Here is a 19,926-nt window from a genome sequence, read left to right on the forward strand (position 1 = left end):
AATCCCTATAGATCTCTAGGAGACGGTAAAAGAGATCAAATGTCCTCTTCTCTAGCGGTGATCCACACAGTAGAGCTGCGACGACGCTCCTCAAATCATCATCCTGCTATCTGAGGAAGAGAAGGAAAGAGGAGAATAGGAGGTGGCAACCAATAGAGGCTCTAGCCTATGAACCTTTGGTTCCCTCTTATTTATAGAGGTCCCCTATCAACTTAACCCTAATGGATCCTGCCCTAATGGATATTGAATCTCCATCCAACTACCCAAGCCTCTTAGAATAGTATATTTCTATCTAATAATCTCTCACTGGCTCTAATTAGATCTCATTCATAGGATCTAATAATTCAGGGGTTTATTGGATATCCAATAAAATAAGGGCTCCGACGGATATCTCATATCTGAACCTCTACTCATCGCAATGCTTACCATATATGTGTGACCCTCTAGACCCAATATCGAACTGGCTGTGAGTCATACCTGTCAGAACTCCTTATGACTTAGTGAATTATTATCTCCATAATAATTTACTCGACTCAATGATTGCAGACATACTATGCCACTATGTCGTAGTCCCCAGACGATATAGAGGAATCCAATCCATTGGACCTGTCTGTTCTAAGTTACCGTGTACCTATAGTCCCTCATCTATCTAATATCCCAGAGACCGTATACCGGGCATGGTGCTATCAGACCCATACGGTTTCTACTCGAGTCTCGCTCTAATCGGATTCTTCATGAGAACTCTTTTTCTATCAATCCGAACGACCCTGGCCAGGGATTTGTCTGAGCAAGAACACATGAGATATTCCTCTCATGACACCGAGAGCGGATGATTCTCTATCAACACTCAATAGTCCTTGTAAGGTTGGCTACCACTCTTCATGACCGATTGTGCTAGATCTGGAACTTTCAGACCTATAAGTCCGGTATCAAAGAGTGGAGAACTCATACAGGATATTCTTGATGTCTCAAGTCTAAGGACTAGATACACCATTGGGACAATAGAATCGTTGTCTGACAATGAGGTATCATTAACCATCCAGTATCCCGTAAGTGGATCAATTAATGAACTCATTCTCCAGTGAGCACCTACACTGTATCCCTAGTATCTCCACACGAGCGGCTATAAGACCAGTTGCCTCCATCATATGGATGGGTATATAGCACACTAGTCTGTCCGGTTATCTCGATATCCCTCTCGAGTAACATGTGACCAAGATTATTTAGGATCTGTGTTTAAAGGCGAATCAGTCTTATTATCGTGATCTCATCATGATCTAATTCCCATTGCACAGATTCATAAACATCATAATATATATGCATATACACAACAAGCAATATAAAGTGATATAATGTCAAATAATAACAATAAGCAAAAAGACTACGTGTTAAGTCACATGTGTTATCACTCACGTGATCGGCTTACAGGGCACTTATGACTAATAATTTACATACTTGATTATTTGAGGACTAGTGAAAAATCGCTAGAGGTAAAGAAATGATGCTTCAAATTGTTTGCTTCCATTTTGATTTTTCTTTATCAAGGAAGCACAATAGTGGTGCACACAAAACAAATATCTTTCAATGTGTCTATATGTTTTTGTATGTGCCTAGAGTGTGCTAAAAGTCATCTTAAATCCACTAAGACATACTGTAGTGACTGCTTAGATGATCAACCCTTTTGGGATCATTCATAATGTACTTGAAATATTACCTCTTTCATAAACCTTGTCCCTTTATTTCTTTTCTATGAGATCAAGATATGGTCTTCCATAGTGTGGACTCATCTCATGCCAAGCCAAAATCAAAACTCTTCTTTTGCTGGTTGAACTCATTGCAAAGATATTTTGAAAATAGGGACCTGCTACAATGTTGTGCACAATGTTACTGTAAACTTTTGTTTGATAAGGATAGAAGAAGAAGAAACTCCAGCTGTATTGTGTAATCTCTTCGTGTAAGTGTTTCAGTATGAGATTTAAACCTTGTTCATTGTTGTTATCTGTATGTTTCTTCCTGCTGTGTTCATAGATTATACAATTGCCTCTCAATTACTTTTATGATTAAAAGCAAAGACAAGTATTGAAATATTGTACCATATCGAAGTTTTGACATTCGCTCGGTACGGTATGGACTATATACCGAGCAGTATACCGTTCAGTATACCGGTCGGTATATATATATATAAGTAATCCTTGAGCGAAGATTGTAATTTAGAGATGGGACAAACTCTAGTCCTTTGCAATTTTTTTCTCTAATTATTTTTATTTTTGATAGAAATCCATCCCTCCAGGCGGTGTTGGAGTTAGCATTGCATTGGAGAAGATTCTTCTTCATTCTTCAGTAGATATCATGCCTTCCAGGTTTCTACGTGCTGTTTTGTGATTTTACAGTCTTAAAAATTGACTATTTTTGAAAGAAAACTCGTGGTCATATTTCCTTCTTTTCTTAGATTTGAATCCAGTACCCATGTTCTTGTCTGTTCAAGAGGCGGGGGTGGTCTGCTACCAGAGCGCATGGAAATTGTTGCAGAGCTATGGCAAGCCAACATAAAGGTGATGATTCTGAAAAATTAAACAACATCCACCGCTGGTAAACGAACTCATTAATTTAAAAGGGTATCTCATTCTGATAAACCATGACTTTTGTCAGGCTGAGTTTCTTCCCCAGACAGACCCGAGCCTCAAAGAACAGTACGAATATGCAAGTGAGCATGACATTAAATGCCTTATTATAATAACTGAAGCTGGTCTATCACAAGGAAGTCTAATGAAGGTAACATATTTACAGAACTATTTTACATGGAAATTGATCATTTTCTTTAGATGCAATTTATGATAAAATCTTTGAGTCTCCACAGTCGAGTTTTTTGCCATCTGGATCATCTGCTCTGATTTTTCATGCAACTTGTTTAGAATGTGCATATTTGATTGTATACTCTGTTGCTTGTCTAAAGGATGTTTGTTACAGAATCTTAAGGCTTTATGCAGGTAACTATACTAAATTTATCTTTCCTGCTTTGTCATACTGATGCAAGTTGGTCCAAAATTGTGTTTGGTTCTAGTTCAGATAAAGTAGCTTTGGCCTTTATTGTTTCTATATTTCTGCTTTCGGAATCCATAGGAAACAATAGTCTTTGTGCCAAGCCTAGTGTTATTCAATTGTTTATATATGAGAGTTTCCTGCTTCAATAACATGGCCATCTGTAAAAGCCTCTTGGCAAGCTTGCAGCCAGCACAAGCTGTCCGACTACTTGCTCAAGTGAAACATCCTTATGAAGGATGTATTGTTGAGGGAATCTCATAAAAGGGACAACTTATCATAGCTAGGACATATGTTGATATATCCCCAGATGAGCAGGAAATACTTGAATAGAGATCAAACACAATCCATCAGGGAGCTAAACAAAGTAACCCAGGTCTGAGATAATAGATGAATGCAATCGTCACAGGAAAAAGATACCTAAGAGCAAAGATTTCTATTTATTCTAAGTTGAACACGTTCTTGGTTCATATGAGCACCATTCATTGTTATATTGCACACAGAAATCATTTCTACTACAATCCTTAAAATACATTGAAATATTTGGAAAAATAGATGAGTTGATCCAGGGATTTGAAGTTCAATCTGCTCTCAGTTTCAATAACAGGTGAAAGTATGTAGGGCTGTGTTGCCACCAATACTGCCTGGAATCACCAGAACAAGCAACAAAAAATAAACACCAGTTTGTACCAACCTATATGACCTGGTATTGGTTCTTGGTGCGACTGGTAAAAACTGATCCATACCAACTGGCACAAGCAAGATCTGATATCTTGCATTGATATATGCGTAATGGTGGCAATCTCACATGGTGTCTTCCACTTCTTTTTTAACGGTATCTGTTCATTGTGGAGCTGGTATCCAGATCAGATGGACTGACTATTCATCAACACTACATCCAAAAAGTTCCTTTGTTCTCTCATCATACTTATTTGAAAAATTTACCTCATCGAACTAAATATTATTTTTCATTGAATCAGTTGGATGTTTCAGAGTTCAAGTCCTGCTATAACCTGTCTTCTCATTTTGGCTTGCATCATTTTCTTTTCACCGATACACCCATGTGAATATGGTTGTGTAGTTCGACTTACTGATGGCACTTGTATTGTCAGTCATCTACCAGCACAGGTAGTTGCCATAGATATATAGTATCTGAATATTGGCTTCTTAGCAAGTTGAGAATCATCTTTTTCTTAATTTCAAATTTTACTGCCACAAAACAGTATCACAGTAGTATATTGTCATCTTTGAAGTCATCATAGTAGAGCTGCAGTGTAATATCACATATGTTGAATTGAATTCAGCAAGTTTTCAGGAAAATGTCAGAGGTAATTATAGATGTTATATTTGTTGCACAGTTCTCTTCCATCCTCCATGTTCTGTTAGATAATGCATTTCCTTGCCTTTCACTTTGCCACTTTATCTATGAAATCTCAAGTGCTTGTTTTTCCAGGTTCGTCATCTTGAATTGAAGAAAGAGAAGGAAGTTAACAGAGAGGATGTTATAAAGTTTTTAATAGAAGCAATTTCTACACAGTTCAGGAACCTTGCATTATGGACTTAATTATTTCATACATTCAAGTCTTTCACAGGTTTGTTTCCTTTGAGCACTTCAAGATTGTGTGAGGTGTTAGCAATTAAGCCTCTTGTGTGGTACATTTTTGCTGGTTTATTGTTATGTACTTGTCATCCAAAGTCAGTAACAGATTTGAATTCAGGAAAGATGATGATTTAAATAAACTGTCCTATATGAGCCAAGTTTAGAGCTATTGGATAGGAGTTTTGCAGGTGGACTAGTGGGCAATTTATATATTTCATGTTTAATGCACAGATATATCATCGTGATGAATATCGTAATGTTCCATTCATTTATGGTATGAATTAAGAACGCTGTTCATAACTTGAATATATTAAGATATTTTTGTTGCAAGGAAAACTAATATGCTTAAGCCAACATTAACATTAGGATTTGATATCCAATCTGATATTGGCAAATGATATATTTAATTTGTCTACTGTTTTAGTACCCTCTTATCATATTCGATTTTGGATTACCCACTTAATTTCTTCTCAGATTAGGGCGATGCTAAACTTAACTTTAATTCGTTTTATCCGACTTAACAAGAGGTTTGTCCAGATTGTTTTCCAGGTGGCACAACTTGCGAACCTAAACCAGAACCACATAGGATCACTTAACGTTCTTACATGAATGGCTTGCATTTTCTCTTATCATGCTATCGATACAAGTATTCACTAATATCTGATCACCTAAACTAATTTGAGTTATTTTACCCCCCTTGCTTATTGTAGTCTACAGGATATATCGTTGCTTGTTCAATTGCAGCTGCAGCTGAGGATTGAAGTGTAAATTACAATTAGGAAGGCAATTTTTCCATCTACTGGATATATCGTTGCTTGTTGACTTGTAGATGAAGTCCTTTTCCGCCAAATGCAGCAGCAGCAGCTATGGTTCTATTCTTTCATTTCTTACAAATTTTGAACATTTCATGTAAATATAAAACAGTAACTAGCATTTCCCCTATTATATTGTCTCCTTTTTGTTGTGACATTTCTTCTGCGTTAAAAAGATGTATAGAACTGATGTTGTTGTATCAACAAGGGCCTGTTTTTAATATGCTTCAAAGCTCTATTACTCTCTACATTTTACCCCCTTCTCTAAGTCTCCACTTTTTCTGACTTGATTTGACTATTATTTATCAGATAGTATGTTAGAATTATTTCTTTTTTCTAAAAGACATTTATATATAAATGTAATACAATATTTTATTTGTTTGTACTTTTCGTGTTATATATAATATGTTCGTTTCTTTAAAAGCTCATCTTTTGCAATGGATTTTTTTTATTTTGCTTTTATAAAATAATCCATTAGGTCACCTAATAATAAATAGTTCATTAGGTCGACCTAAACCACGAAACGTCTCTGTGAACCCACAAAGACGACAACTAATTTCCAGTTCAACATTACGTGCATCTCTCCACCTTCCAAAGTGCCTCCGCATCACACTATATTTTCTTAGCATCAATTCCTCTTGCTTATTAATTTTTTCCCTTCATATCCGTGCTAACTTTGATTAATGACATCGTATTATTCCAGCTTAGGTGATTCCAGTGCATATAAACATCCAAGAAATCTCACCCGTTGATATCCCTAGTCATCACGTGTGGGGCGCACCGGATAAGATCCCAGGAAGCGGCGGACCCCGCGAGACGACGCCTGCCGCGTTCGCCCCACTGCGCGGGCCGTCGAATCCGGCGCTGCGGTCTCCACCAGCCGTCTCTGCCTTTTCTACGGCGCGTAACACTCCCCACCGACGCGCTTGCGCTAAACCAACTCCGCCGGCAACAGCGTGTGGGGACGAGAGGCGAAGGGCGACATGGCTGCTTTAAAGCTCGTCGCTACCGCCAGTCCTTCCGCACCGCACGATAGATCGCGCAATGGAACTGACTCCGTTGCCAATTGTCCTCGTAAGGCTTTCCCTCCTTTGCCTTCGCCTCATCAGCCGCCTCCTCTATTTCCTCCCCAAGAAGCTCACCTCCCTCCTCCTCTCGCCTTCTTCTTCTTCTTCTTCTTCTCCGAGCCATGAGAACCCGGCTGCCTCGTTTACTTCCACGGTGGCGGCGAGGCCGGCGTCGTCCGCGCCATCCATGGACCCGTCGGAGCTGAAGCCGGTCTTCCACATGTTCGACCGCAACGGCGACGGCCGCATCACGAAGGAGGAGCTCAGCGACTCTCTCCGGAACCTGGGCATACGCGTCCCCGAGGCGGAGCTGGCGTCCATGATCGAACGGATCGACGCGAACGGAGACGGGTACGTCGACTCGGACGAGTTCGCCACGCTCTACCGGTCCATCATGGAGGAGCGGGACGAGGAGGAGGACATGCGCGAGGCCTTCAACGTGTTCGACCGCAACGGGGACGGGTTCATCACCGTCGAAGAGCTGCGCTCCGTGCTCGCCTCGCTGGGTCTCAAGCAGGGCCGGACCGCGGAGGACTGCAAGACGATGATCAACACGGTGGACGTGGATGGCGATGGGATGGTGGACTTCAAGGAGTTTAGGCAGATGATGAACGGGGGAGGGTTCGCGGCCAGTAGTTAGTAATGGCTGCAGTGAGTGTAGATAGTGACGATGATGACGGGAGAATCTCCTGAGCTCTTCTCTCAAAATGGCTTCGTGTTTTCTCTTTCTTGTTGATAGTCTCTGTGTATTGTTGAGATCAAGTCTTAAAGTCAACCTTAGTCAACGTAACCGATACAAAGCTTTAAACAAGTCAACCAAATTTCCAGGGTCGTTTCGGTACTCGCTTCGTATATTGCCGCGGTGATGATTCGCTCAATTCGACCCCGCTGCGGTAGGCGAGCGCTGCGATGGGGAGTCGCGCTGCTCTGTTCCTCCCCAAACTGCGTAAAAGGTGGCATCTTTCTCGTCTCCGCCTCCATTGCTCTCCTCCTCCCCTTCGTTCCTGGTACTTAAACCCTAGCCCTAATTCCCTGATCCCACTCTCCCCCTCCTCTTCTTCGATTCGGCCGTGTTGTCTCAACCCCTTTCCGATGACAGGTCCCCTGTTTCCCCTCTCGATTCGTTACGTACTTGGTTTGTCGCGCGGAGCTTGAGTTATGCCTCGGTCAATTTCGTGCTCTCCAAAGACAGGTCTCCTGTTGTCTCTCTCGGTCCGTTCCACGTTCGTTGGGTTAAGCGGAGCTTGAGCCACGGCTCGGTCAACCTCGTCCTCAACGACGGGAAGCCGCGGTTCGAGACCCACGAGATCGAGCAGCCCAAGAAGGGGAAGTACCGGACGAAGAAGAGGCTGAAGCTGCAGCGGAAGCGGGAGAGGCGGAAGAGGAGGGAGGCGAGCAAGACGGACCCGCGAAGAATCCGGCCCAAGGGCAAGAAGAATAAGGTGAGGTTCCCCACCGCGGAGGACCGGATCAAGTATAAGATGGAGAAGGTATAAACTTAACAGATAGCTTCAAAGATTATAACCTTTTTAGATGATCGCATTCTTTATTCATATACTGCTCCCTAAAGTCTAGCACCCTTAAGAGTCTTCTTGTTCATTTGGTTTGGCTTCAGAATATGTTTTCTTACCTCTGTCGCCTCTTTATATTGCGCATCAACTGTTTGTTGAAACTCCCAACTTTCAATGCCCAATATAGGGTCTGAAATTTATAAAATTCCTGCCTCTGTCTCCTCTCTGTATTGTGCATGTTCTATTAAGATTCCAAGCTTTTGGTACCCAAGTTGATCAAATTCAGGTCTGTCTAGAAAATCTATCTCATCAATGATTTAAATTGGATGGGCTTGTTTCAGATAGCGCCCGTCACTTCTTTCCTGTATCATTCTAGACTAACCTTTTTCTTGGTCATAATGTGTTCTCTCTATAAGCATCTACTCTAGGTAACATACTCAGCAATCTACATGGCTTTTAATTATGCTTCGACAACCCTGAAATGGGACGAACAAGAATCATATTGATATTGTTCCGTAATTGATTAAAAATATATGACATTTATGAATATTCCAACTAATACATTAGGTTCACAACTGAAATCATTGCACAACTAATAGAATAGGAGTACTTGCATTCGAAATTTTCTCAAATCAAGCCATTGATAAAAAGGAGAACTTACATATAAAGAATAACAGAGTAAATCAATGCTAGAAAAAGATACTTACACAGAGCTCTATATCTTATTGAGTTCTTTAGGGTTGTTTACTTCTTGATAGCTTCCGTGTTTAGTTGGATCTATCTATGGATGAGTTCAGGCTTGTATCCCGATCAAACCAGAACCACTGAAATGGTTGAAACTTGACGAATTCCATAAAAGTTTAAGCAGGATCAGCTGAAATTCATAGCCATGTGGTTATATCCTACTTTTCTGCCAGATTAATATCATTTTGATTCCCTTTCTTTTCTTTTCTTTTTTCTTGTAGAGCATGAGATCCTAGATTGGTAATACATGGAACGCATGCATCTAACCGTATGGTCTTATCCATATATGATGCTTGTGTAAGAAATATCTTGCAATTGTGATTTGCAGCATCATTTCCAAGGCTAATTGTCAAAATTTTGGAAGTATTTTTTGAACCACGAGCTAACTCATATCAATTATGTGTTGCTATAACCAAGTAGTTAAGAGTTGTTATTGATTACACTTGCATATAATGTTCCTTTTAATGCATGGTCAGGCAAAACATACATGTGAGTAGTGATATCATGCCGTAGCTTTTGAATTAATGTGGTTGAGTATCAGTTGCTGCTGGCTCATGAGTTCTTTTAATGGTCCTCCTAGAGTTCAGATGATATAATATATTCTTGTTAATATTTATTATTCGTTGACATGCCTCTTTGGTTTGTTTAACAAAAGTAAAAGGTTATCTTGTTTTTATTGAAGGCCAAAATTAAGGAAGCCTTGCTGGTTGAAAAGCTAAAGAAATATGAAATTTCGAAAGTTGAAGGTCCAGAGATCAAACCACAAGTCTTGACTGGGGAGGAACGCTTTTACTTGAAAAAAATGGCCCAAAAGAAGTCCAATTATGTACCTATCGGAAGGCGAGGCATCTTTGGAGGTGTAATATTGAACATGCATTTGCACTGGAAAAAACATGAAACAGTTAAAGTCATCTGCAGGCCATGTAAAACAGGCCAAGTTCATGAATATGCAAAAGAATTAGCAAGACTGAGTGGTGGGATACCAATCCAAATTATTGGCAGCGACACAATAATATTTTATCGGGGAAAGAACTATGTTCAACCAGAAGTTATGTCACCCATTGATACACTGTCCAAGAAGAAAGTATGTATCAGAAATCTCCCTCGTTTCTTAAGTTTTTGTTTTCCTGATATCACTTATGCATATATTCGGCTTATCTTGCATTTTACAGTGTGCTTCGCATTTGCTTGTGTTGACTGCTATCATGTGATGACATGACACTTGGATATGAATCCCTAACTAGGAAAAAAAAAAGGTATCAAGATTTGGACATAAAGCTACATCTGAAATCCACACATGATACATGTACCTTAATCCAAATGTAGACTTTTCCCGTATGACAAATATAACTGACTGGGGCCTCAGTAAGTAGGATGCTTGGTGACCAATCTATTTTTTCTTATTTTTCTTGTTTTCTATTTTCAGGCACTTGAAAAGTCCAAATATGAACAATCATTGGACACAGTAAGGCACTTTATTGCAATATCTGAGAAGGAACTTGAACTTTATTACAGACATGTTGCACTCTATGGTGACCCAAACTTTCGGAACGCAGATTTGGTTTATGGGGATGGAAAACAAGGGCCCCAAGCGAGGATATCAGAAATGCCACCTTCAACTGAGAACATAAGTATCAACTCAACCAGTCATGATGCTTCTGCAAGTCTATTTGATGAAGAAAATTTCTCTTCAACTGGTGATGATGACATGTCTGATGATAACTCTGATGATGAAATTTGCTCATCAGCTAGTGATGATATGTCTGAACATTTTTGCGATGAAGAAAGTGTCTGTTTGTCTCATGACAATTCAGCTACATCTCTTTCAGAAGCGGAGTCTGATTCTGATGGCGGACAACTCGGGGCAGTTGAAATTGACTCTGAAGGAGAACCAGTGTTGGATTTCGAAGTGAATTCGGAAGATGAAGAAAACACTGTGAGTACATGCATACCAATCCTGAGATATTTGTTCTGAAATGCTGTGCTGAAACTGTACCCTCACACTGCAACTTGACTTTGCAGGCAGTTAATTTTGCACAGTCATTGTGGAAATAAAAAATAAATGAAATGAAATTTCTTTATTTGCTCTTGAAAAGCATCATATTTGATTTTCTTCATTATTTATCCAATTAATTTAGATATTCATATCTTCTCACAATTTTGAGTCCTTTAACTGCATTGTTGTGTTCAATATATCCAACCAAATGTAAAAGTTTGGTCTGCTATTATAAAACCTGCAAAATGCATAGAGTGAAGGCATGCCTTATATTTCTTCTGTCTCGTGTCATTTTATATTTCTATTTGTGGCATTCTGCAGGCATGCTAGACTCTTTGAGGCTTTCACTGGGAGAAGAAAAGAAAAGTGAGATAATTGAGTTTAAGCAACAAACCACTGCAAGTCTTGACCAGAAAGTAAATATTTGAGGCCAGCTACATAGAAAGTGATGCTCCTCTTTTTTGTGTTTTCGAGCTTGCGTCCAGCTATGGAAAGATATGCTATACATCATGGGAACAAAGCTTTTTTTTTTGTTAAAATGGTGATATCTCAATCTTTCACAGCTACTGAAGCCTTGGATTTTCTTGCAATGAATTTAAGAAATGTGCTACATTTTCATATCATTTTTATCATGATTAATCTTGTCATCCCTGTTGATGCTGCAACCAACAAAAATTTAAGCTCAGATACTTCTTTATCTTGTTGTTTAAATTGCCTTTTCAGATACAATAGTATATCTCACTTTATCTGACATCCAGATTGTATGATCATGGCCATGTTGTACAACATATAAAATATAAATGAATATATATATATATATATATATATGAGAATATATAGGTGAGCCATTGATATTGCAGTAAATCCAGATCCTGGGCGACATGAGAACCGTGTTTACAATTTCCATCACCACAGAATTGGTATCTATCTTTATAATTTGATGAACAGTCTTTTGAACTTCTTACATTTGTTACTCTGGTTTCCTGACCTCTATCCATCTATGTTCTTTTTCTTGGTTTCTAATAGAAGCAAGATACTGGAGCTACATGGAATGCAAAATGAATTCAGAGGCATTATTCCTGTGATTTTGTTTATTTTGATCCAAGGGAAGGCCCTAACCGATGCTGCTTCAGTGACTATTATGTCACCAAGCTTTCTGAAGGTTTTCTCTTGTGGCTTGTCCATTTCTCACCTCCAAGAGTCTTGACATGATGGTTTAATGGCTAGCTGGCAGTTCTACACTGGTGCATTATGTGCGAGATAAGCAAATTCTTCATCAAGGTGAGTGAACTATATAATGATCATATGGCTGAATAGTCATCTCTATACACATGTATGTACAGACGGGAATGGTGAGTCATCTTTTATGAAGCTTAATTTAGATCTTCTTTAAAATTATCTTTGTCTTTCCTGTGCACATTCTAAATTTTACTGGTGCTAACAAATTGCCCCTATCCTTGATCCATATATATTATACATATATATGTATATATATCTTTGCACTCATACAATCATCCAGTCATATTAGGCCCTTAGTTTAGATTATCCAAGGTTTCAAATCATTGATAACACTGATTGTTACAACAAGAAACTCTTTATTACATGACAGTCGAAAGGGTGGAATCTAAAATTTGCATCTTATTTGGCCTGTTTTGTGTTCACTGTATAGGTTTTCACTTTTTTCTGAGAGCAGCACAAGATGCTTCTTAGCTGCTGCTGCCAAGGACACGAGATGAACTGGGACTTTGATGTTATCCCTCTGAATGGTGATTGAGCCTCTCACTGGAATGATCTAACTGGAAGACCGAATGACTGGTCCAGTACTCAATCCAGGTTCTCGCATGGCATTAACTCAAATTGTGATTTTGTTTACTCTCTTCTAGACTTTACAAGCGCAGGAGCCTCTTGCACCGAGGTCATCCTTTTAAACTTCTAATCTCCTTGAGCAGCTAGTCTTGGAAATGATACTGCTTCATACACTTTACACCTTTGTGATCACTAGATCAGCTCACAGTAGTAAACATGCAACCAACAGGGGACAAATACAATATCAGTTTACTGAGTGTAAGATATCTACAATGAACAGGAGTTCTCAGGTCAGAAGAGGGAATGAAATGAATCGAGTTAGAAACCATCTGCCCTTTTACAGTGCCCCGAGCAAGCAGTAGTCCTATGGTTTTCTATTCGTGTTTACTGGTGCCCAGAGATCAGCGCCATTGCTTCGGGCAATCTGGAATGTGGAGGACAGCGGCACAAGACACAGGCCACGGCTTCTGAGGCTGTAATGATCATCCCCCTGGATCACATTACAAAGAGAAAGAGATGGTCATCAGCGAAAGGGGTCTGCGACCCACCTTGAATCTCTCTACATGGTTCATCGATGAGTAACTGAGAATTCGATTGAAGAGAGAGCTGACCTCCATCTTCCCTGTCACTGCCTTCCTGAGATATGGAGCACAGAGCACCTGCGATGCACACGGTTTGATGACATGAGACAGTGAGAGCTAAGAATACCGATGGGACTGTAGATTGTCAGCAGATTAAGAGAGGGAGGGGAAACCTGGAGTTGTTCATGGAGGAATTTAATGTATGCAGTGGCCTCCGAAAGAACAGATGCTGTGTCTGACTGCATTCACAGAAAGCAATAACAAAATTTGAGGTGGGAACAAAAGTATTGCTGTGCAGCCATCAGAGCTGGGTTGATGTCTGCCAACCTTCCCAAAAGGCGAGACCAGTTGTTGCAACTTTGCCACTCTCTCTCCCATCCTGTCCTTCTCCTGATCACCCGTCTTAAACACCATCATCATTCCGAACACCCTATCGTTGCAAGTTTATGTCAGCATCACAGGAAGAGAAGAGAACACAGACCTTGGTGGACGTAGCAGCTCCTCTTCCACCATCGCTAGTTTTGGGCCTCTTTCCGCCACTGCTGTCATTGTGACTTCTCGATGAACCGCTCATGTCGCGAAGAACGAAGCCATCATGGCTTGCTCGTTTGTGATCTGCCACTTCTGTCATCATCATCATCTTCTTCTTCTTCTTCTTGCTGCTGCTACACTGTCACGGACATCTCGTGTTAAGTGCGTGGATTAAGAGCTCCTGTCCCGGAAGATAAAAAAAAACGTGTATTCAGGGTCAGATTTCGAGACTGCAAGATCTTATCAGAATGGCCGTCAGCTTTTGACCAAGTGCTGCGATTAATCTTTGACGAAATGGTACGTCTCCTCGTTCCCGTCTTGCTGCCTCCTATTCTAATATATTATATTGTGCTCGTCTTCTTACCCCCTACGATTATATTGCATCTGTTTCCTCGTCACCGTTTTTACCTTTTGCTTCTAGAGATGCCATCACAGGGTAAACCCACCCATGTCTGAAAACTTCACTAGGCACAGAGAGAGAGAGAGGGAGAGAGAGAGAGATAGCTTTTTATCAACTCCATCAAATTAGAGCCCTCTGTGACCTTGGTGCTTAGGAAAATACTGACCTGGTCCGGAGATATTGTTGGTAGTAGAAATGAACTGTTTGAACTCATCATTGTCAACAGCTACACCTTGGATCCCAAACTAGGCTTAGAGAAGCTTGTAATGGCACTTGCGTACTAGATATGGGCGTTCTTAGTGTCAAAAGATCCCTTCACTTGCCTCCCCATGTTCTATGATTCATATTACATTAGGTCCCTCCCAATAAGCTCTAAGAGTGTACCACAAGGAGTAGCGTCACTAGTCTGTGTCCTCCATCTCTCACCTACCTACACCTCCTAAGGTCCGAAGTGATGAGTAATAACCGAGAGACGGAAGGAGAGAGAGAGATACTTACCAGGATCAGAAATACATGGAAGATAAGCCTGATTCTTGATCAAAATGAACCGTCGTGTGACAGAGGAGGAGGAGGAGGAGGAGGAGAGAGAGCTTGCTACAGGTGAGGGGTGGGAGGGGGTTTTAAGTATGGGGAGAGGGCTGTGGCTCTCATTTATATCGACACATAGCACAAGCGATGCCAAAGAGAGAAGTCATGTTGAGATTGGACAAGGGAAGAAGAAACCTTCAAGGATTTCGTCTTGTGACAGCTAATATCCAACCCATGGTAGGGTCCGCTGCCCCTGCAGCGTTGATGTCATCCCCTTAAATTTGGCCATCTCTCTTGTCTTCCCGTGGAAATCGTCAAGAAGCTTCCCCCAAACCTTTCTTTTTCACCAGTCGTAGGGTGTTGTAGGCTTAGACCGAGCCATGCAGACGCACTTGTCTGTATGGATCACAAAGAAAGATTCAATCCAATCCAATCCCATCTTGGTTTTGTTGTATGTTCACTGAATTATATGATGCTAAAACAATGCTTGAATCACATCGAAGACATCCAAACAGGATTTCTATACTTTGCTTCATATTCTGCTTTTTAAGTTTTTTCCAAGTATCGTTGTTCTTCATATATTTGCAATATGGTGCAAAGGAAAGGTGTTTTGAGATAGGAAGGAAACAAAAGCCCCAATGTTTCTTCTCTTTTTGTTTGTTTTCTTAATAAAATAAAATAAAATAAAAAAAGAGGAAGGAAATAAAAAGCCAAAACAGAAACACATGATGTCGCTCATGTCATGTGGTTCGGCTCATACATCATAACGTGGCAGGGTCCCCCACCCCCCGCGGCGTCCCCTTCCGTTTCCATCTCGTGCGTCATTCGGGACTCACCACCGACCCTTACCTGCGACGGGGCCCACCAAAAATAATAGAAAAAGAGTCGAGGCGGTGGTGGCAGGTTTGACCACACACCTTTCTTCCCCACTCGGGAGGGGACCCACGTGCTTCCCTCGCTCCGCCCGTCGCTCTCCCTCACGCCACGCGTAACGAAAACACGCCGTCAGATCTCTTTTGTCAAGCCTAACGGTTTTACTTATTAGTCCTCCCCCAAAGTCTGAAAATAACACGTTTGCCCCCTAACTATCAAACAGGATCATATTTTTTGTTTTTTTTTTTTAATGGAGATAAACTATAAGGATATGTTAAGCTGAAATTTAGAGGGAAAAGAAGAAGAAAAAAAAAAGTCTAAATTTTAGATTGCTAAATATGCAACTTTGTCAAAAAAAACCTGTGCTGCGCTACATTGATGCATGCTTGGGAGAAAGAACATGCACCAAACACATGGTAAAAGACTGGATGGATATTGATGCATGAGCACAGCCCCTCATCAAAACATTTTTTTTTTTAATATAGATAGATTGGAATAATTAAGATATTTTGCTTGAGATTGGGATTCATGATGATTATTTTTTTGCAGCATTATTTGGAGTGTGACTCGACATACTTGTGCTGCTTGCACGCATCAATCTAGATGTCAGATGTCAGAAGAACCTACAAAGAAAGTTGTGACATGCTTTTTATTGCTTTCGATTTAGATTGTCTCGGAGAAGCCTGTTTTTATTAATTCAAGAGGATCAAATTTTATGAGAGGAATTCCAAGTCCAAGAATTGACCAAATAGAAAAAGTAAGTAATTTTCCAAGGTCAACAACATCAAGTCAAAGCAGAACATGGGGAAGAAAAAAGAAGCTATCCTATCTTATCCTATCCTGCATGCATTTTTAATAATCACCATTGATCTCCAACCAGCAAACTTGATAAGAACAAATTTATTGCCCGGTCTACCATCAAACCCAACTTGTCATCGTGATCAAACTTTTCCTTTCTATTGTTGCATTTTTTTTCTTTCTTTTTTTGTATACTTTAGGTTGAGATGACACACCAATTTGTCATATAATTGTGTTCACTGTAAGCTCGGATTGAATCATTTGCAAAAGGATGATGGTAAGTATAGAGATACAGCATAGGAAGCTTCTCCTCATCTTACTTTTACTCATCAATAATTTATCTTATTTTTACAATAATAATAAAATTATAAGTCTCGATCGACTATATAGATTTTTTTTTATCATCAATGAAATCTATAAAATATTATATATTTAATTAAGTTTAGAATATTTATTTTTTTTATTTATAATTTTTATTAAGATCTTTTTACATCTTTTTACGATAACTATTTTATCTCTTTTGATTATCACATTTGCATGTCTTCTCTATTTATACCAACTTAAATAATTTTTTCTTATCTTATCCTCTATCGAAATGATATCTAGTTGTTAATGAATATAAATATTATTTTTTATCTTTCCTAGTAACTCCACACATTCATTTTAACATTCTTAATTCACTAATACTAATTTTTTTATATTTTTTTCTTAAATATCCTACACTCAGATCCATAAAGCATTATCGGTCTCACAATTATCTTATAAAATATTTCTTTTAATATCGAAAGTATCCAATGATCACACATGACTCCTAACGTCCTTCATCATTTTAACCATCATGTTTTTACCTTATGAATTATACCTTTATCAATCTCTTCATAATAATTGATCCAAAATACTTAAAGTTTTTATTTAAAGAACTTCTTATTCATCCAATTTAATTATATTATTTAGTCTATCTCTAGAATCACTAAAATTATATTTTATATATTCAATTTTAATTCCTACTTAATCTAAAACTTTTAATTTTTAAGGCTTACCTCAATAACTCAAATTTATAATTAATTTCACTTAAGCTTTAATCAACTAAAATAACATCATTAGTAGATGATATACATCAGGGAAGTCTATCATATAAATGACTAGTAAATTCATCCATTATCAATGTGAAAATATAGAAACTTAATGTGAATCTTTGGTGTAATCCTATACTGATAGAAAGCTTACAAGACACACTCTTTGTTGTTTTAACACTATAGATATCTATATTATCATACATATCTTTAATAACATCAATATAATCAACAAATTTTTTTTTTTAAACCCACCTTAAATATCTAAGAATCCTATCATAAGCTTTCTTTAAATCAATAAAAATCATATATAGATTTTGTTTTTCTCTCAATAATTTTTATTAATTATCTTAATAAATAAATAGATTCTGTGGTTGATGTTTCAAGCATAAAATTAAATTAATTTTTAGATATATTTATTTTAATCCTTATCCTATTTTCAATAACTCTTTTTTAAAGTTTCATAATATGACTCTTGATTTTAATTTATCTATAATTTAAATAATTTGTATATCATCCTTATGTTTATAAATTGATATTAAAAATTATTTTTCATTCATCAAGCATCCTTCTGAATCTTATGATTTTATTAAATAAACTAATTAACAAGACTACTTCATTATCTACTAAATATTTTTAGACCTCAATAGGGAGACCATCAACTCCCACACTTTTAACTATTTTTATCTTCTTTAATATATTTTTTTTACTTTATTAGTTTTAATTTTATGAATAAATCTATTATTATTAAATCTATCATTATTATTTATCGTTATATTTAAGTCCTATGTAAAATATTCATTAAATAATTTATAAAATTATTTTTTTTATCCTTTCTTTATCTCATTAATAAGTATTCTTTGATCTTAATCCTTAATGCATCTAATTTGTTTACCTAAATTTTTATTTTTTTCTAACTTTAGCAATTGGATATATATATATATATATATATATATATATATATATATATATATATATATATATATATATATATACCATCTTTAGTATCTAATTTAAAAATTAACATAAGCTTTAAATCTTATCATGCTAATCACTTTTTTAGCCTTTTTTATATTTCTTATATCTTCTAAATTTTCTTTATTTTTATAATTTTAATAATCTTTAAAACTTGTTTTTTTAGTAAAATTTATTTTTTAAACAATCTTGTATCACCATAAACTCTTTCTTAAGGTTATATCTCTATCTTTAGTAGTGCCAAGAGTTTTCTTTGTTAAACTCCTAATCTTATTAGCCATCGTAATCCAAATAATATTAATATTATCATTATCTAATGTTCAAGTCATCATACTTTTCATCTTATTCTTAAAAATATTTATATTATCATCTTTAAAATCCCACTATCTAGTTTTAGTAATTTTTTATAATTTTTTTTATTTTATACAGTAAATATCTAATACTATAACCTTCATCAAACTTTCGGTGTAACTTTATAAGTTTTATAAATAACTTTATCTACCTTTCTAGTGAGAAAAAAATTTATTTGACTATTGTGACCATCCTTATAAATAATTAAATATTTATCTATTTTCTTAAAATTAATATTTATAATTATAAGATTATATAAAATTATAAAATCTAAAACCATACCATTATCTTCATTTCTCTTTCATAACCAATGCGCTTTTCTTTTTTTTATATTCATCATATGTTTTCTCCACATGACCATATCAATCTCCTTTAATTATAAATTTTTCGATTATAAACATTCCTCGAAAGATATCATCTGAGCTTTCTCAAAATTTTCTTTTGATTCGATGATTTAATCCAATTCGAGAAACATAAGCACTAATGATATTCAAAACATCTTATCCTTTCATAAATTTTAGAACTATAATTTTATCTTCAAATCTTTGTAATCTATAATAATATTCTTAAAATCTTTATTAACAATAATTCCTACATCATTTTTGTGTTTAACTTTTTTTTAGTATATCAAATTTTAATCTAATAATATTAATCTCTTTATATTTTTTCTTGTCTACTTAGTCTCTTATAAGTAAATAATATTTATTCTTCTTTTAATCACAGTATTTATCAATTATATTTCCTTCTCCGAAAGTATTTCTATATTTCATGTTGCTAATTTAATCCTCTGTTCTTGCGATAACTACTTTACTCCTATTAACCTAAAACAATGAGAGAATCCTTATTTACTTTGGAATGGTCTTCTAGTTCATCATTTACAATTGGAGACATCTAGATGATGAAGGCTCCTCGCATCATTTCTGAATGATGATCTAATTCTATACTACATAAATTTATGTTAATTATAAATAATAATCTTTCATAATTTTTTTATTTTTTCTATTCAGACTTTGAGACCGGCGTTGAGAGTGTTATGTTCTTCTATTTCTGCTCGGTCATAAAACCACAGCAAAAGCACACCAAAAGAATTGCTTCTCAGGGAAGACAGTCCCAGAAAAGAATTGGCACTGTTTAGCCTCGTCCTTCTTTGTCTCTGCAATCAATGCTATTTAGTTTCATGCCTTACAAAGGTGAAAAGAAATAGTTTCTTTCATCTCCGATAGCCATCTTTGCTTCATGTT

At 37.2% G+C, this 19,926-nt stretch overlaps 4 protein-coding genes across 10 annotated transcripts in view; 3 read left to right on the top strand and 1 right to left on the bottom strand.

Moving 5' to 3' along the window:
* The window catches only part of LOC135583990 (eIF-2-alpha kinase GCN2-like), a 54,626-nt gene extending 48,907 nt beyond the window's left edge, over window positions 1-5,719 (top strand). For 2 of the 4 annotated variants that reach the window (XM_065099824.1, XM_065099823.1), the window contains 5 exons: window positions 2,275-2,360; window positions 2,450-2,552; window positions 2,650-2,772; window positions 4,493-4,631; window positions 5,350-5,581. In XM_065099824.1, coding sequence (XP_064955896.1) covers window positions 2,275-2,360; window positions 2,450-2,552; window positions 2,650-2,772; window positions 4,493-4,603 — 423 coding nt within the window. In that variant the 3' untranslated portion in view covers window positions 4,604-4,631; window positions 5,350-5,581. Of the gene's footprint in view, window positions 1-2,274; window positions 2,361-2,449; window positions 2,553-2,649; window positions 2,773-4,492; window positions 4,632-5,349 lie in introns of all 4 variants that reach the window. The other 2 variants (XM_065099821.1, XM_065099822.1) reach the window with 2 other exon arrangements.
* A 689-nt stretch (window positions 5,720-6,408) lies between these two features.
* Window positions 6,409-7,308, top strand: LOC135607773 (calmodulin-like protein 3). The gene has a single exon (XM_065099831.1). The coding sequence runs from the start codon at window positions 6,496-6,498 to the stop codon at window positions 7,156-7,158; it is 663 nt and encodes a 220-aa protein (XP_064955903.1). The 5' UTR covers window positions 6,409-6,495; the 3' UTR covers window positions 7,159-7,308.
* A 78-nt stretch (window positions 7,309-7,386) lies between these two features.
* On the top strand, window positions 7,387-11,392 carry LOC135607772 (uncharacterized CRM domain-containing protein At3g25440, chloroplastic-like). 2 transcript variants are annotated; one of them, XM_065099829.1, is made up of 5 exons: window positions 7,387-7,525; window positions 7,618-8,008; window positions 9,456-9,857; window positions 10,200-10,709; window positions 11,091-11,392. In XM_065099829.1, exons 1-5 carry the CDS (start codon window positions 7,428-7,430, stop codon window positions 11,097-11,099), a joined length of 1,410 nt encoding a protein of 469 aa, XP_064955901.1. In that variant the 5' UTR covers window positions 7,387-7,427; the 3' UTR covers window positions 11,100-11,392. The 2 variants fall into 2 exon arrangements, with proteins under 2 accessions (XP_064955901.1, XP_064955902.1); XM_065099830.1 differs by having other exon boundaries at window positions 7,618-7,960.
* Window positions 11,393-12,805: 1,413 nt separating this feature from the next.
* Window positions 12,806-14,738, bottom strand: LOC103978504 (transcription factor bHLH153). Of its 3 annotated transcripts, none has more exons than XM_018823640.2 (6): window positions 14,586-14,738; window positions 13,638-13,868; window positions 13,484-13,546; window positions 13,330-13,395; window positions 13,187-13,234; window positions 12,806-13,065 (listed from the first exon to the last, which is right to left on the bottom strand). In XM_018823640.2, exons 2-6 carry the CDS (start codon window positions 13,794-13,796, stop codon window positions 12,940-12,942), a joined length of 462 nt encoding a protein of 153 aa, XP_018679185.2. In that variant the 5' UTR covers window positions 13,797-13,868; window positions 14,586-14,738; the 3' UTR covers window positions 12,806-12,939. The 3 variants fall into 3 exon arrangements, with proteins under 3 accessions (XP_018679185.2, XP_009392597.3, XP_064955904.1); XM_009394322.3 differs by having other exon boundaries at window positions 13,638-13,826; window positions 14,586-14,727; XM_065099832.1 differs by having other exon boundaries at window positions 13,638-14,718.
* Between the last annotated feature and the right edge of the window lie 5,188 nt (window positions 14,739-19,926).

This window comes from Musa acuminata, chromosome BXJ2-3 (genome assembly GCF_036884655.1).
Source record: "Musa acuminata AAA Group cultivar baxijiao chromosome BXJ2-3, Cavendish_Baxijiao_AAA, whole genome shotgun sequence".
Taxonomy (NCBI): Eukaryota; Viridiplantae; Streptophyta; class Magnoliopsida; order Zingiberales; family Musaceae; genus Musa; species Musa acuminata.

Coding starts and splice junctions, on each gene's coding strand:
- LOC135607773 (XM_065099831.1), top strand. CDS start 6,496: ATGGAACTGACTCCGTTGCCAATTGTCCTCGTAAGGCTTTCCCTCCTT.
- LOC135607772 (XM_065099829.1), top strand. CDS start 7,428: ATGGGGAGTCGCGCTGCTCTGTTCCTCCCCAAACTGCGTAAAAGGTGG. Junction 7,526..7,617: donor CCTCCTCCCCTTCGTTCCTG/GTACTTAAACCC, acceptor TTCCGATGACAG/GTCCCCTGTTTCCCCTCTCG. Junction 8,009..9,455: donor TCAAGTATAAGATGGAGAAG/GTATAAACTTAA, acceptor TTTTTATTGAAG/GCCAAAATTAAGGAAGCCTT.
- LOC103978504 (XM_018823640.2), bottom strand. CDS start 13,796: ATGATGATGATGACAGAAGTGGCAGATCACAAACGAGCAAGCCATGAT. Junction 13,547..13,637: donor GAGCTGCTACGTCCACCAAG/GTCTGTGTTCTC, acceptor ACGGGTGATCAG/GAGAAGGACAGGATGGGAGA. Junction 13,396..13,483: donor TGGTCTCGCCTTTTGGGAAG/GTTGGCAGACAT, acceptor CTGTGAATGCAG/TCAGACACAGCATCTGTTCT.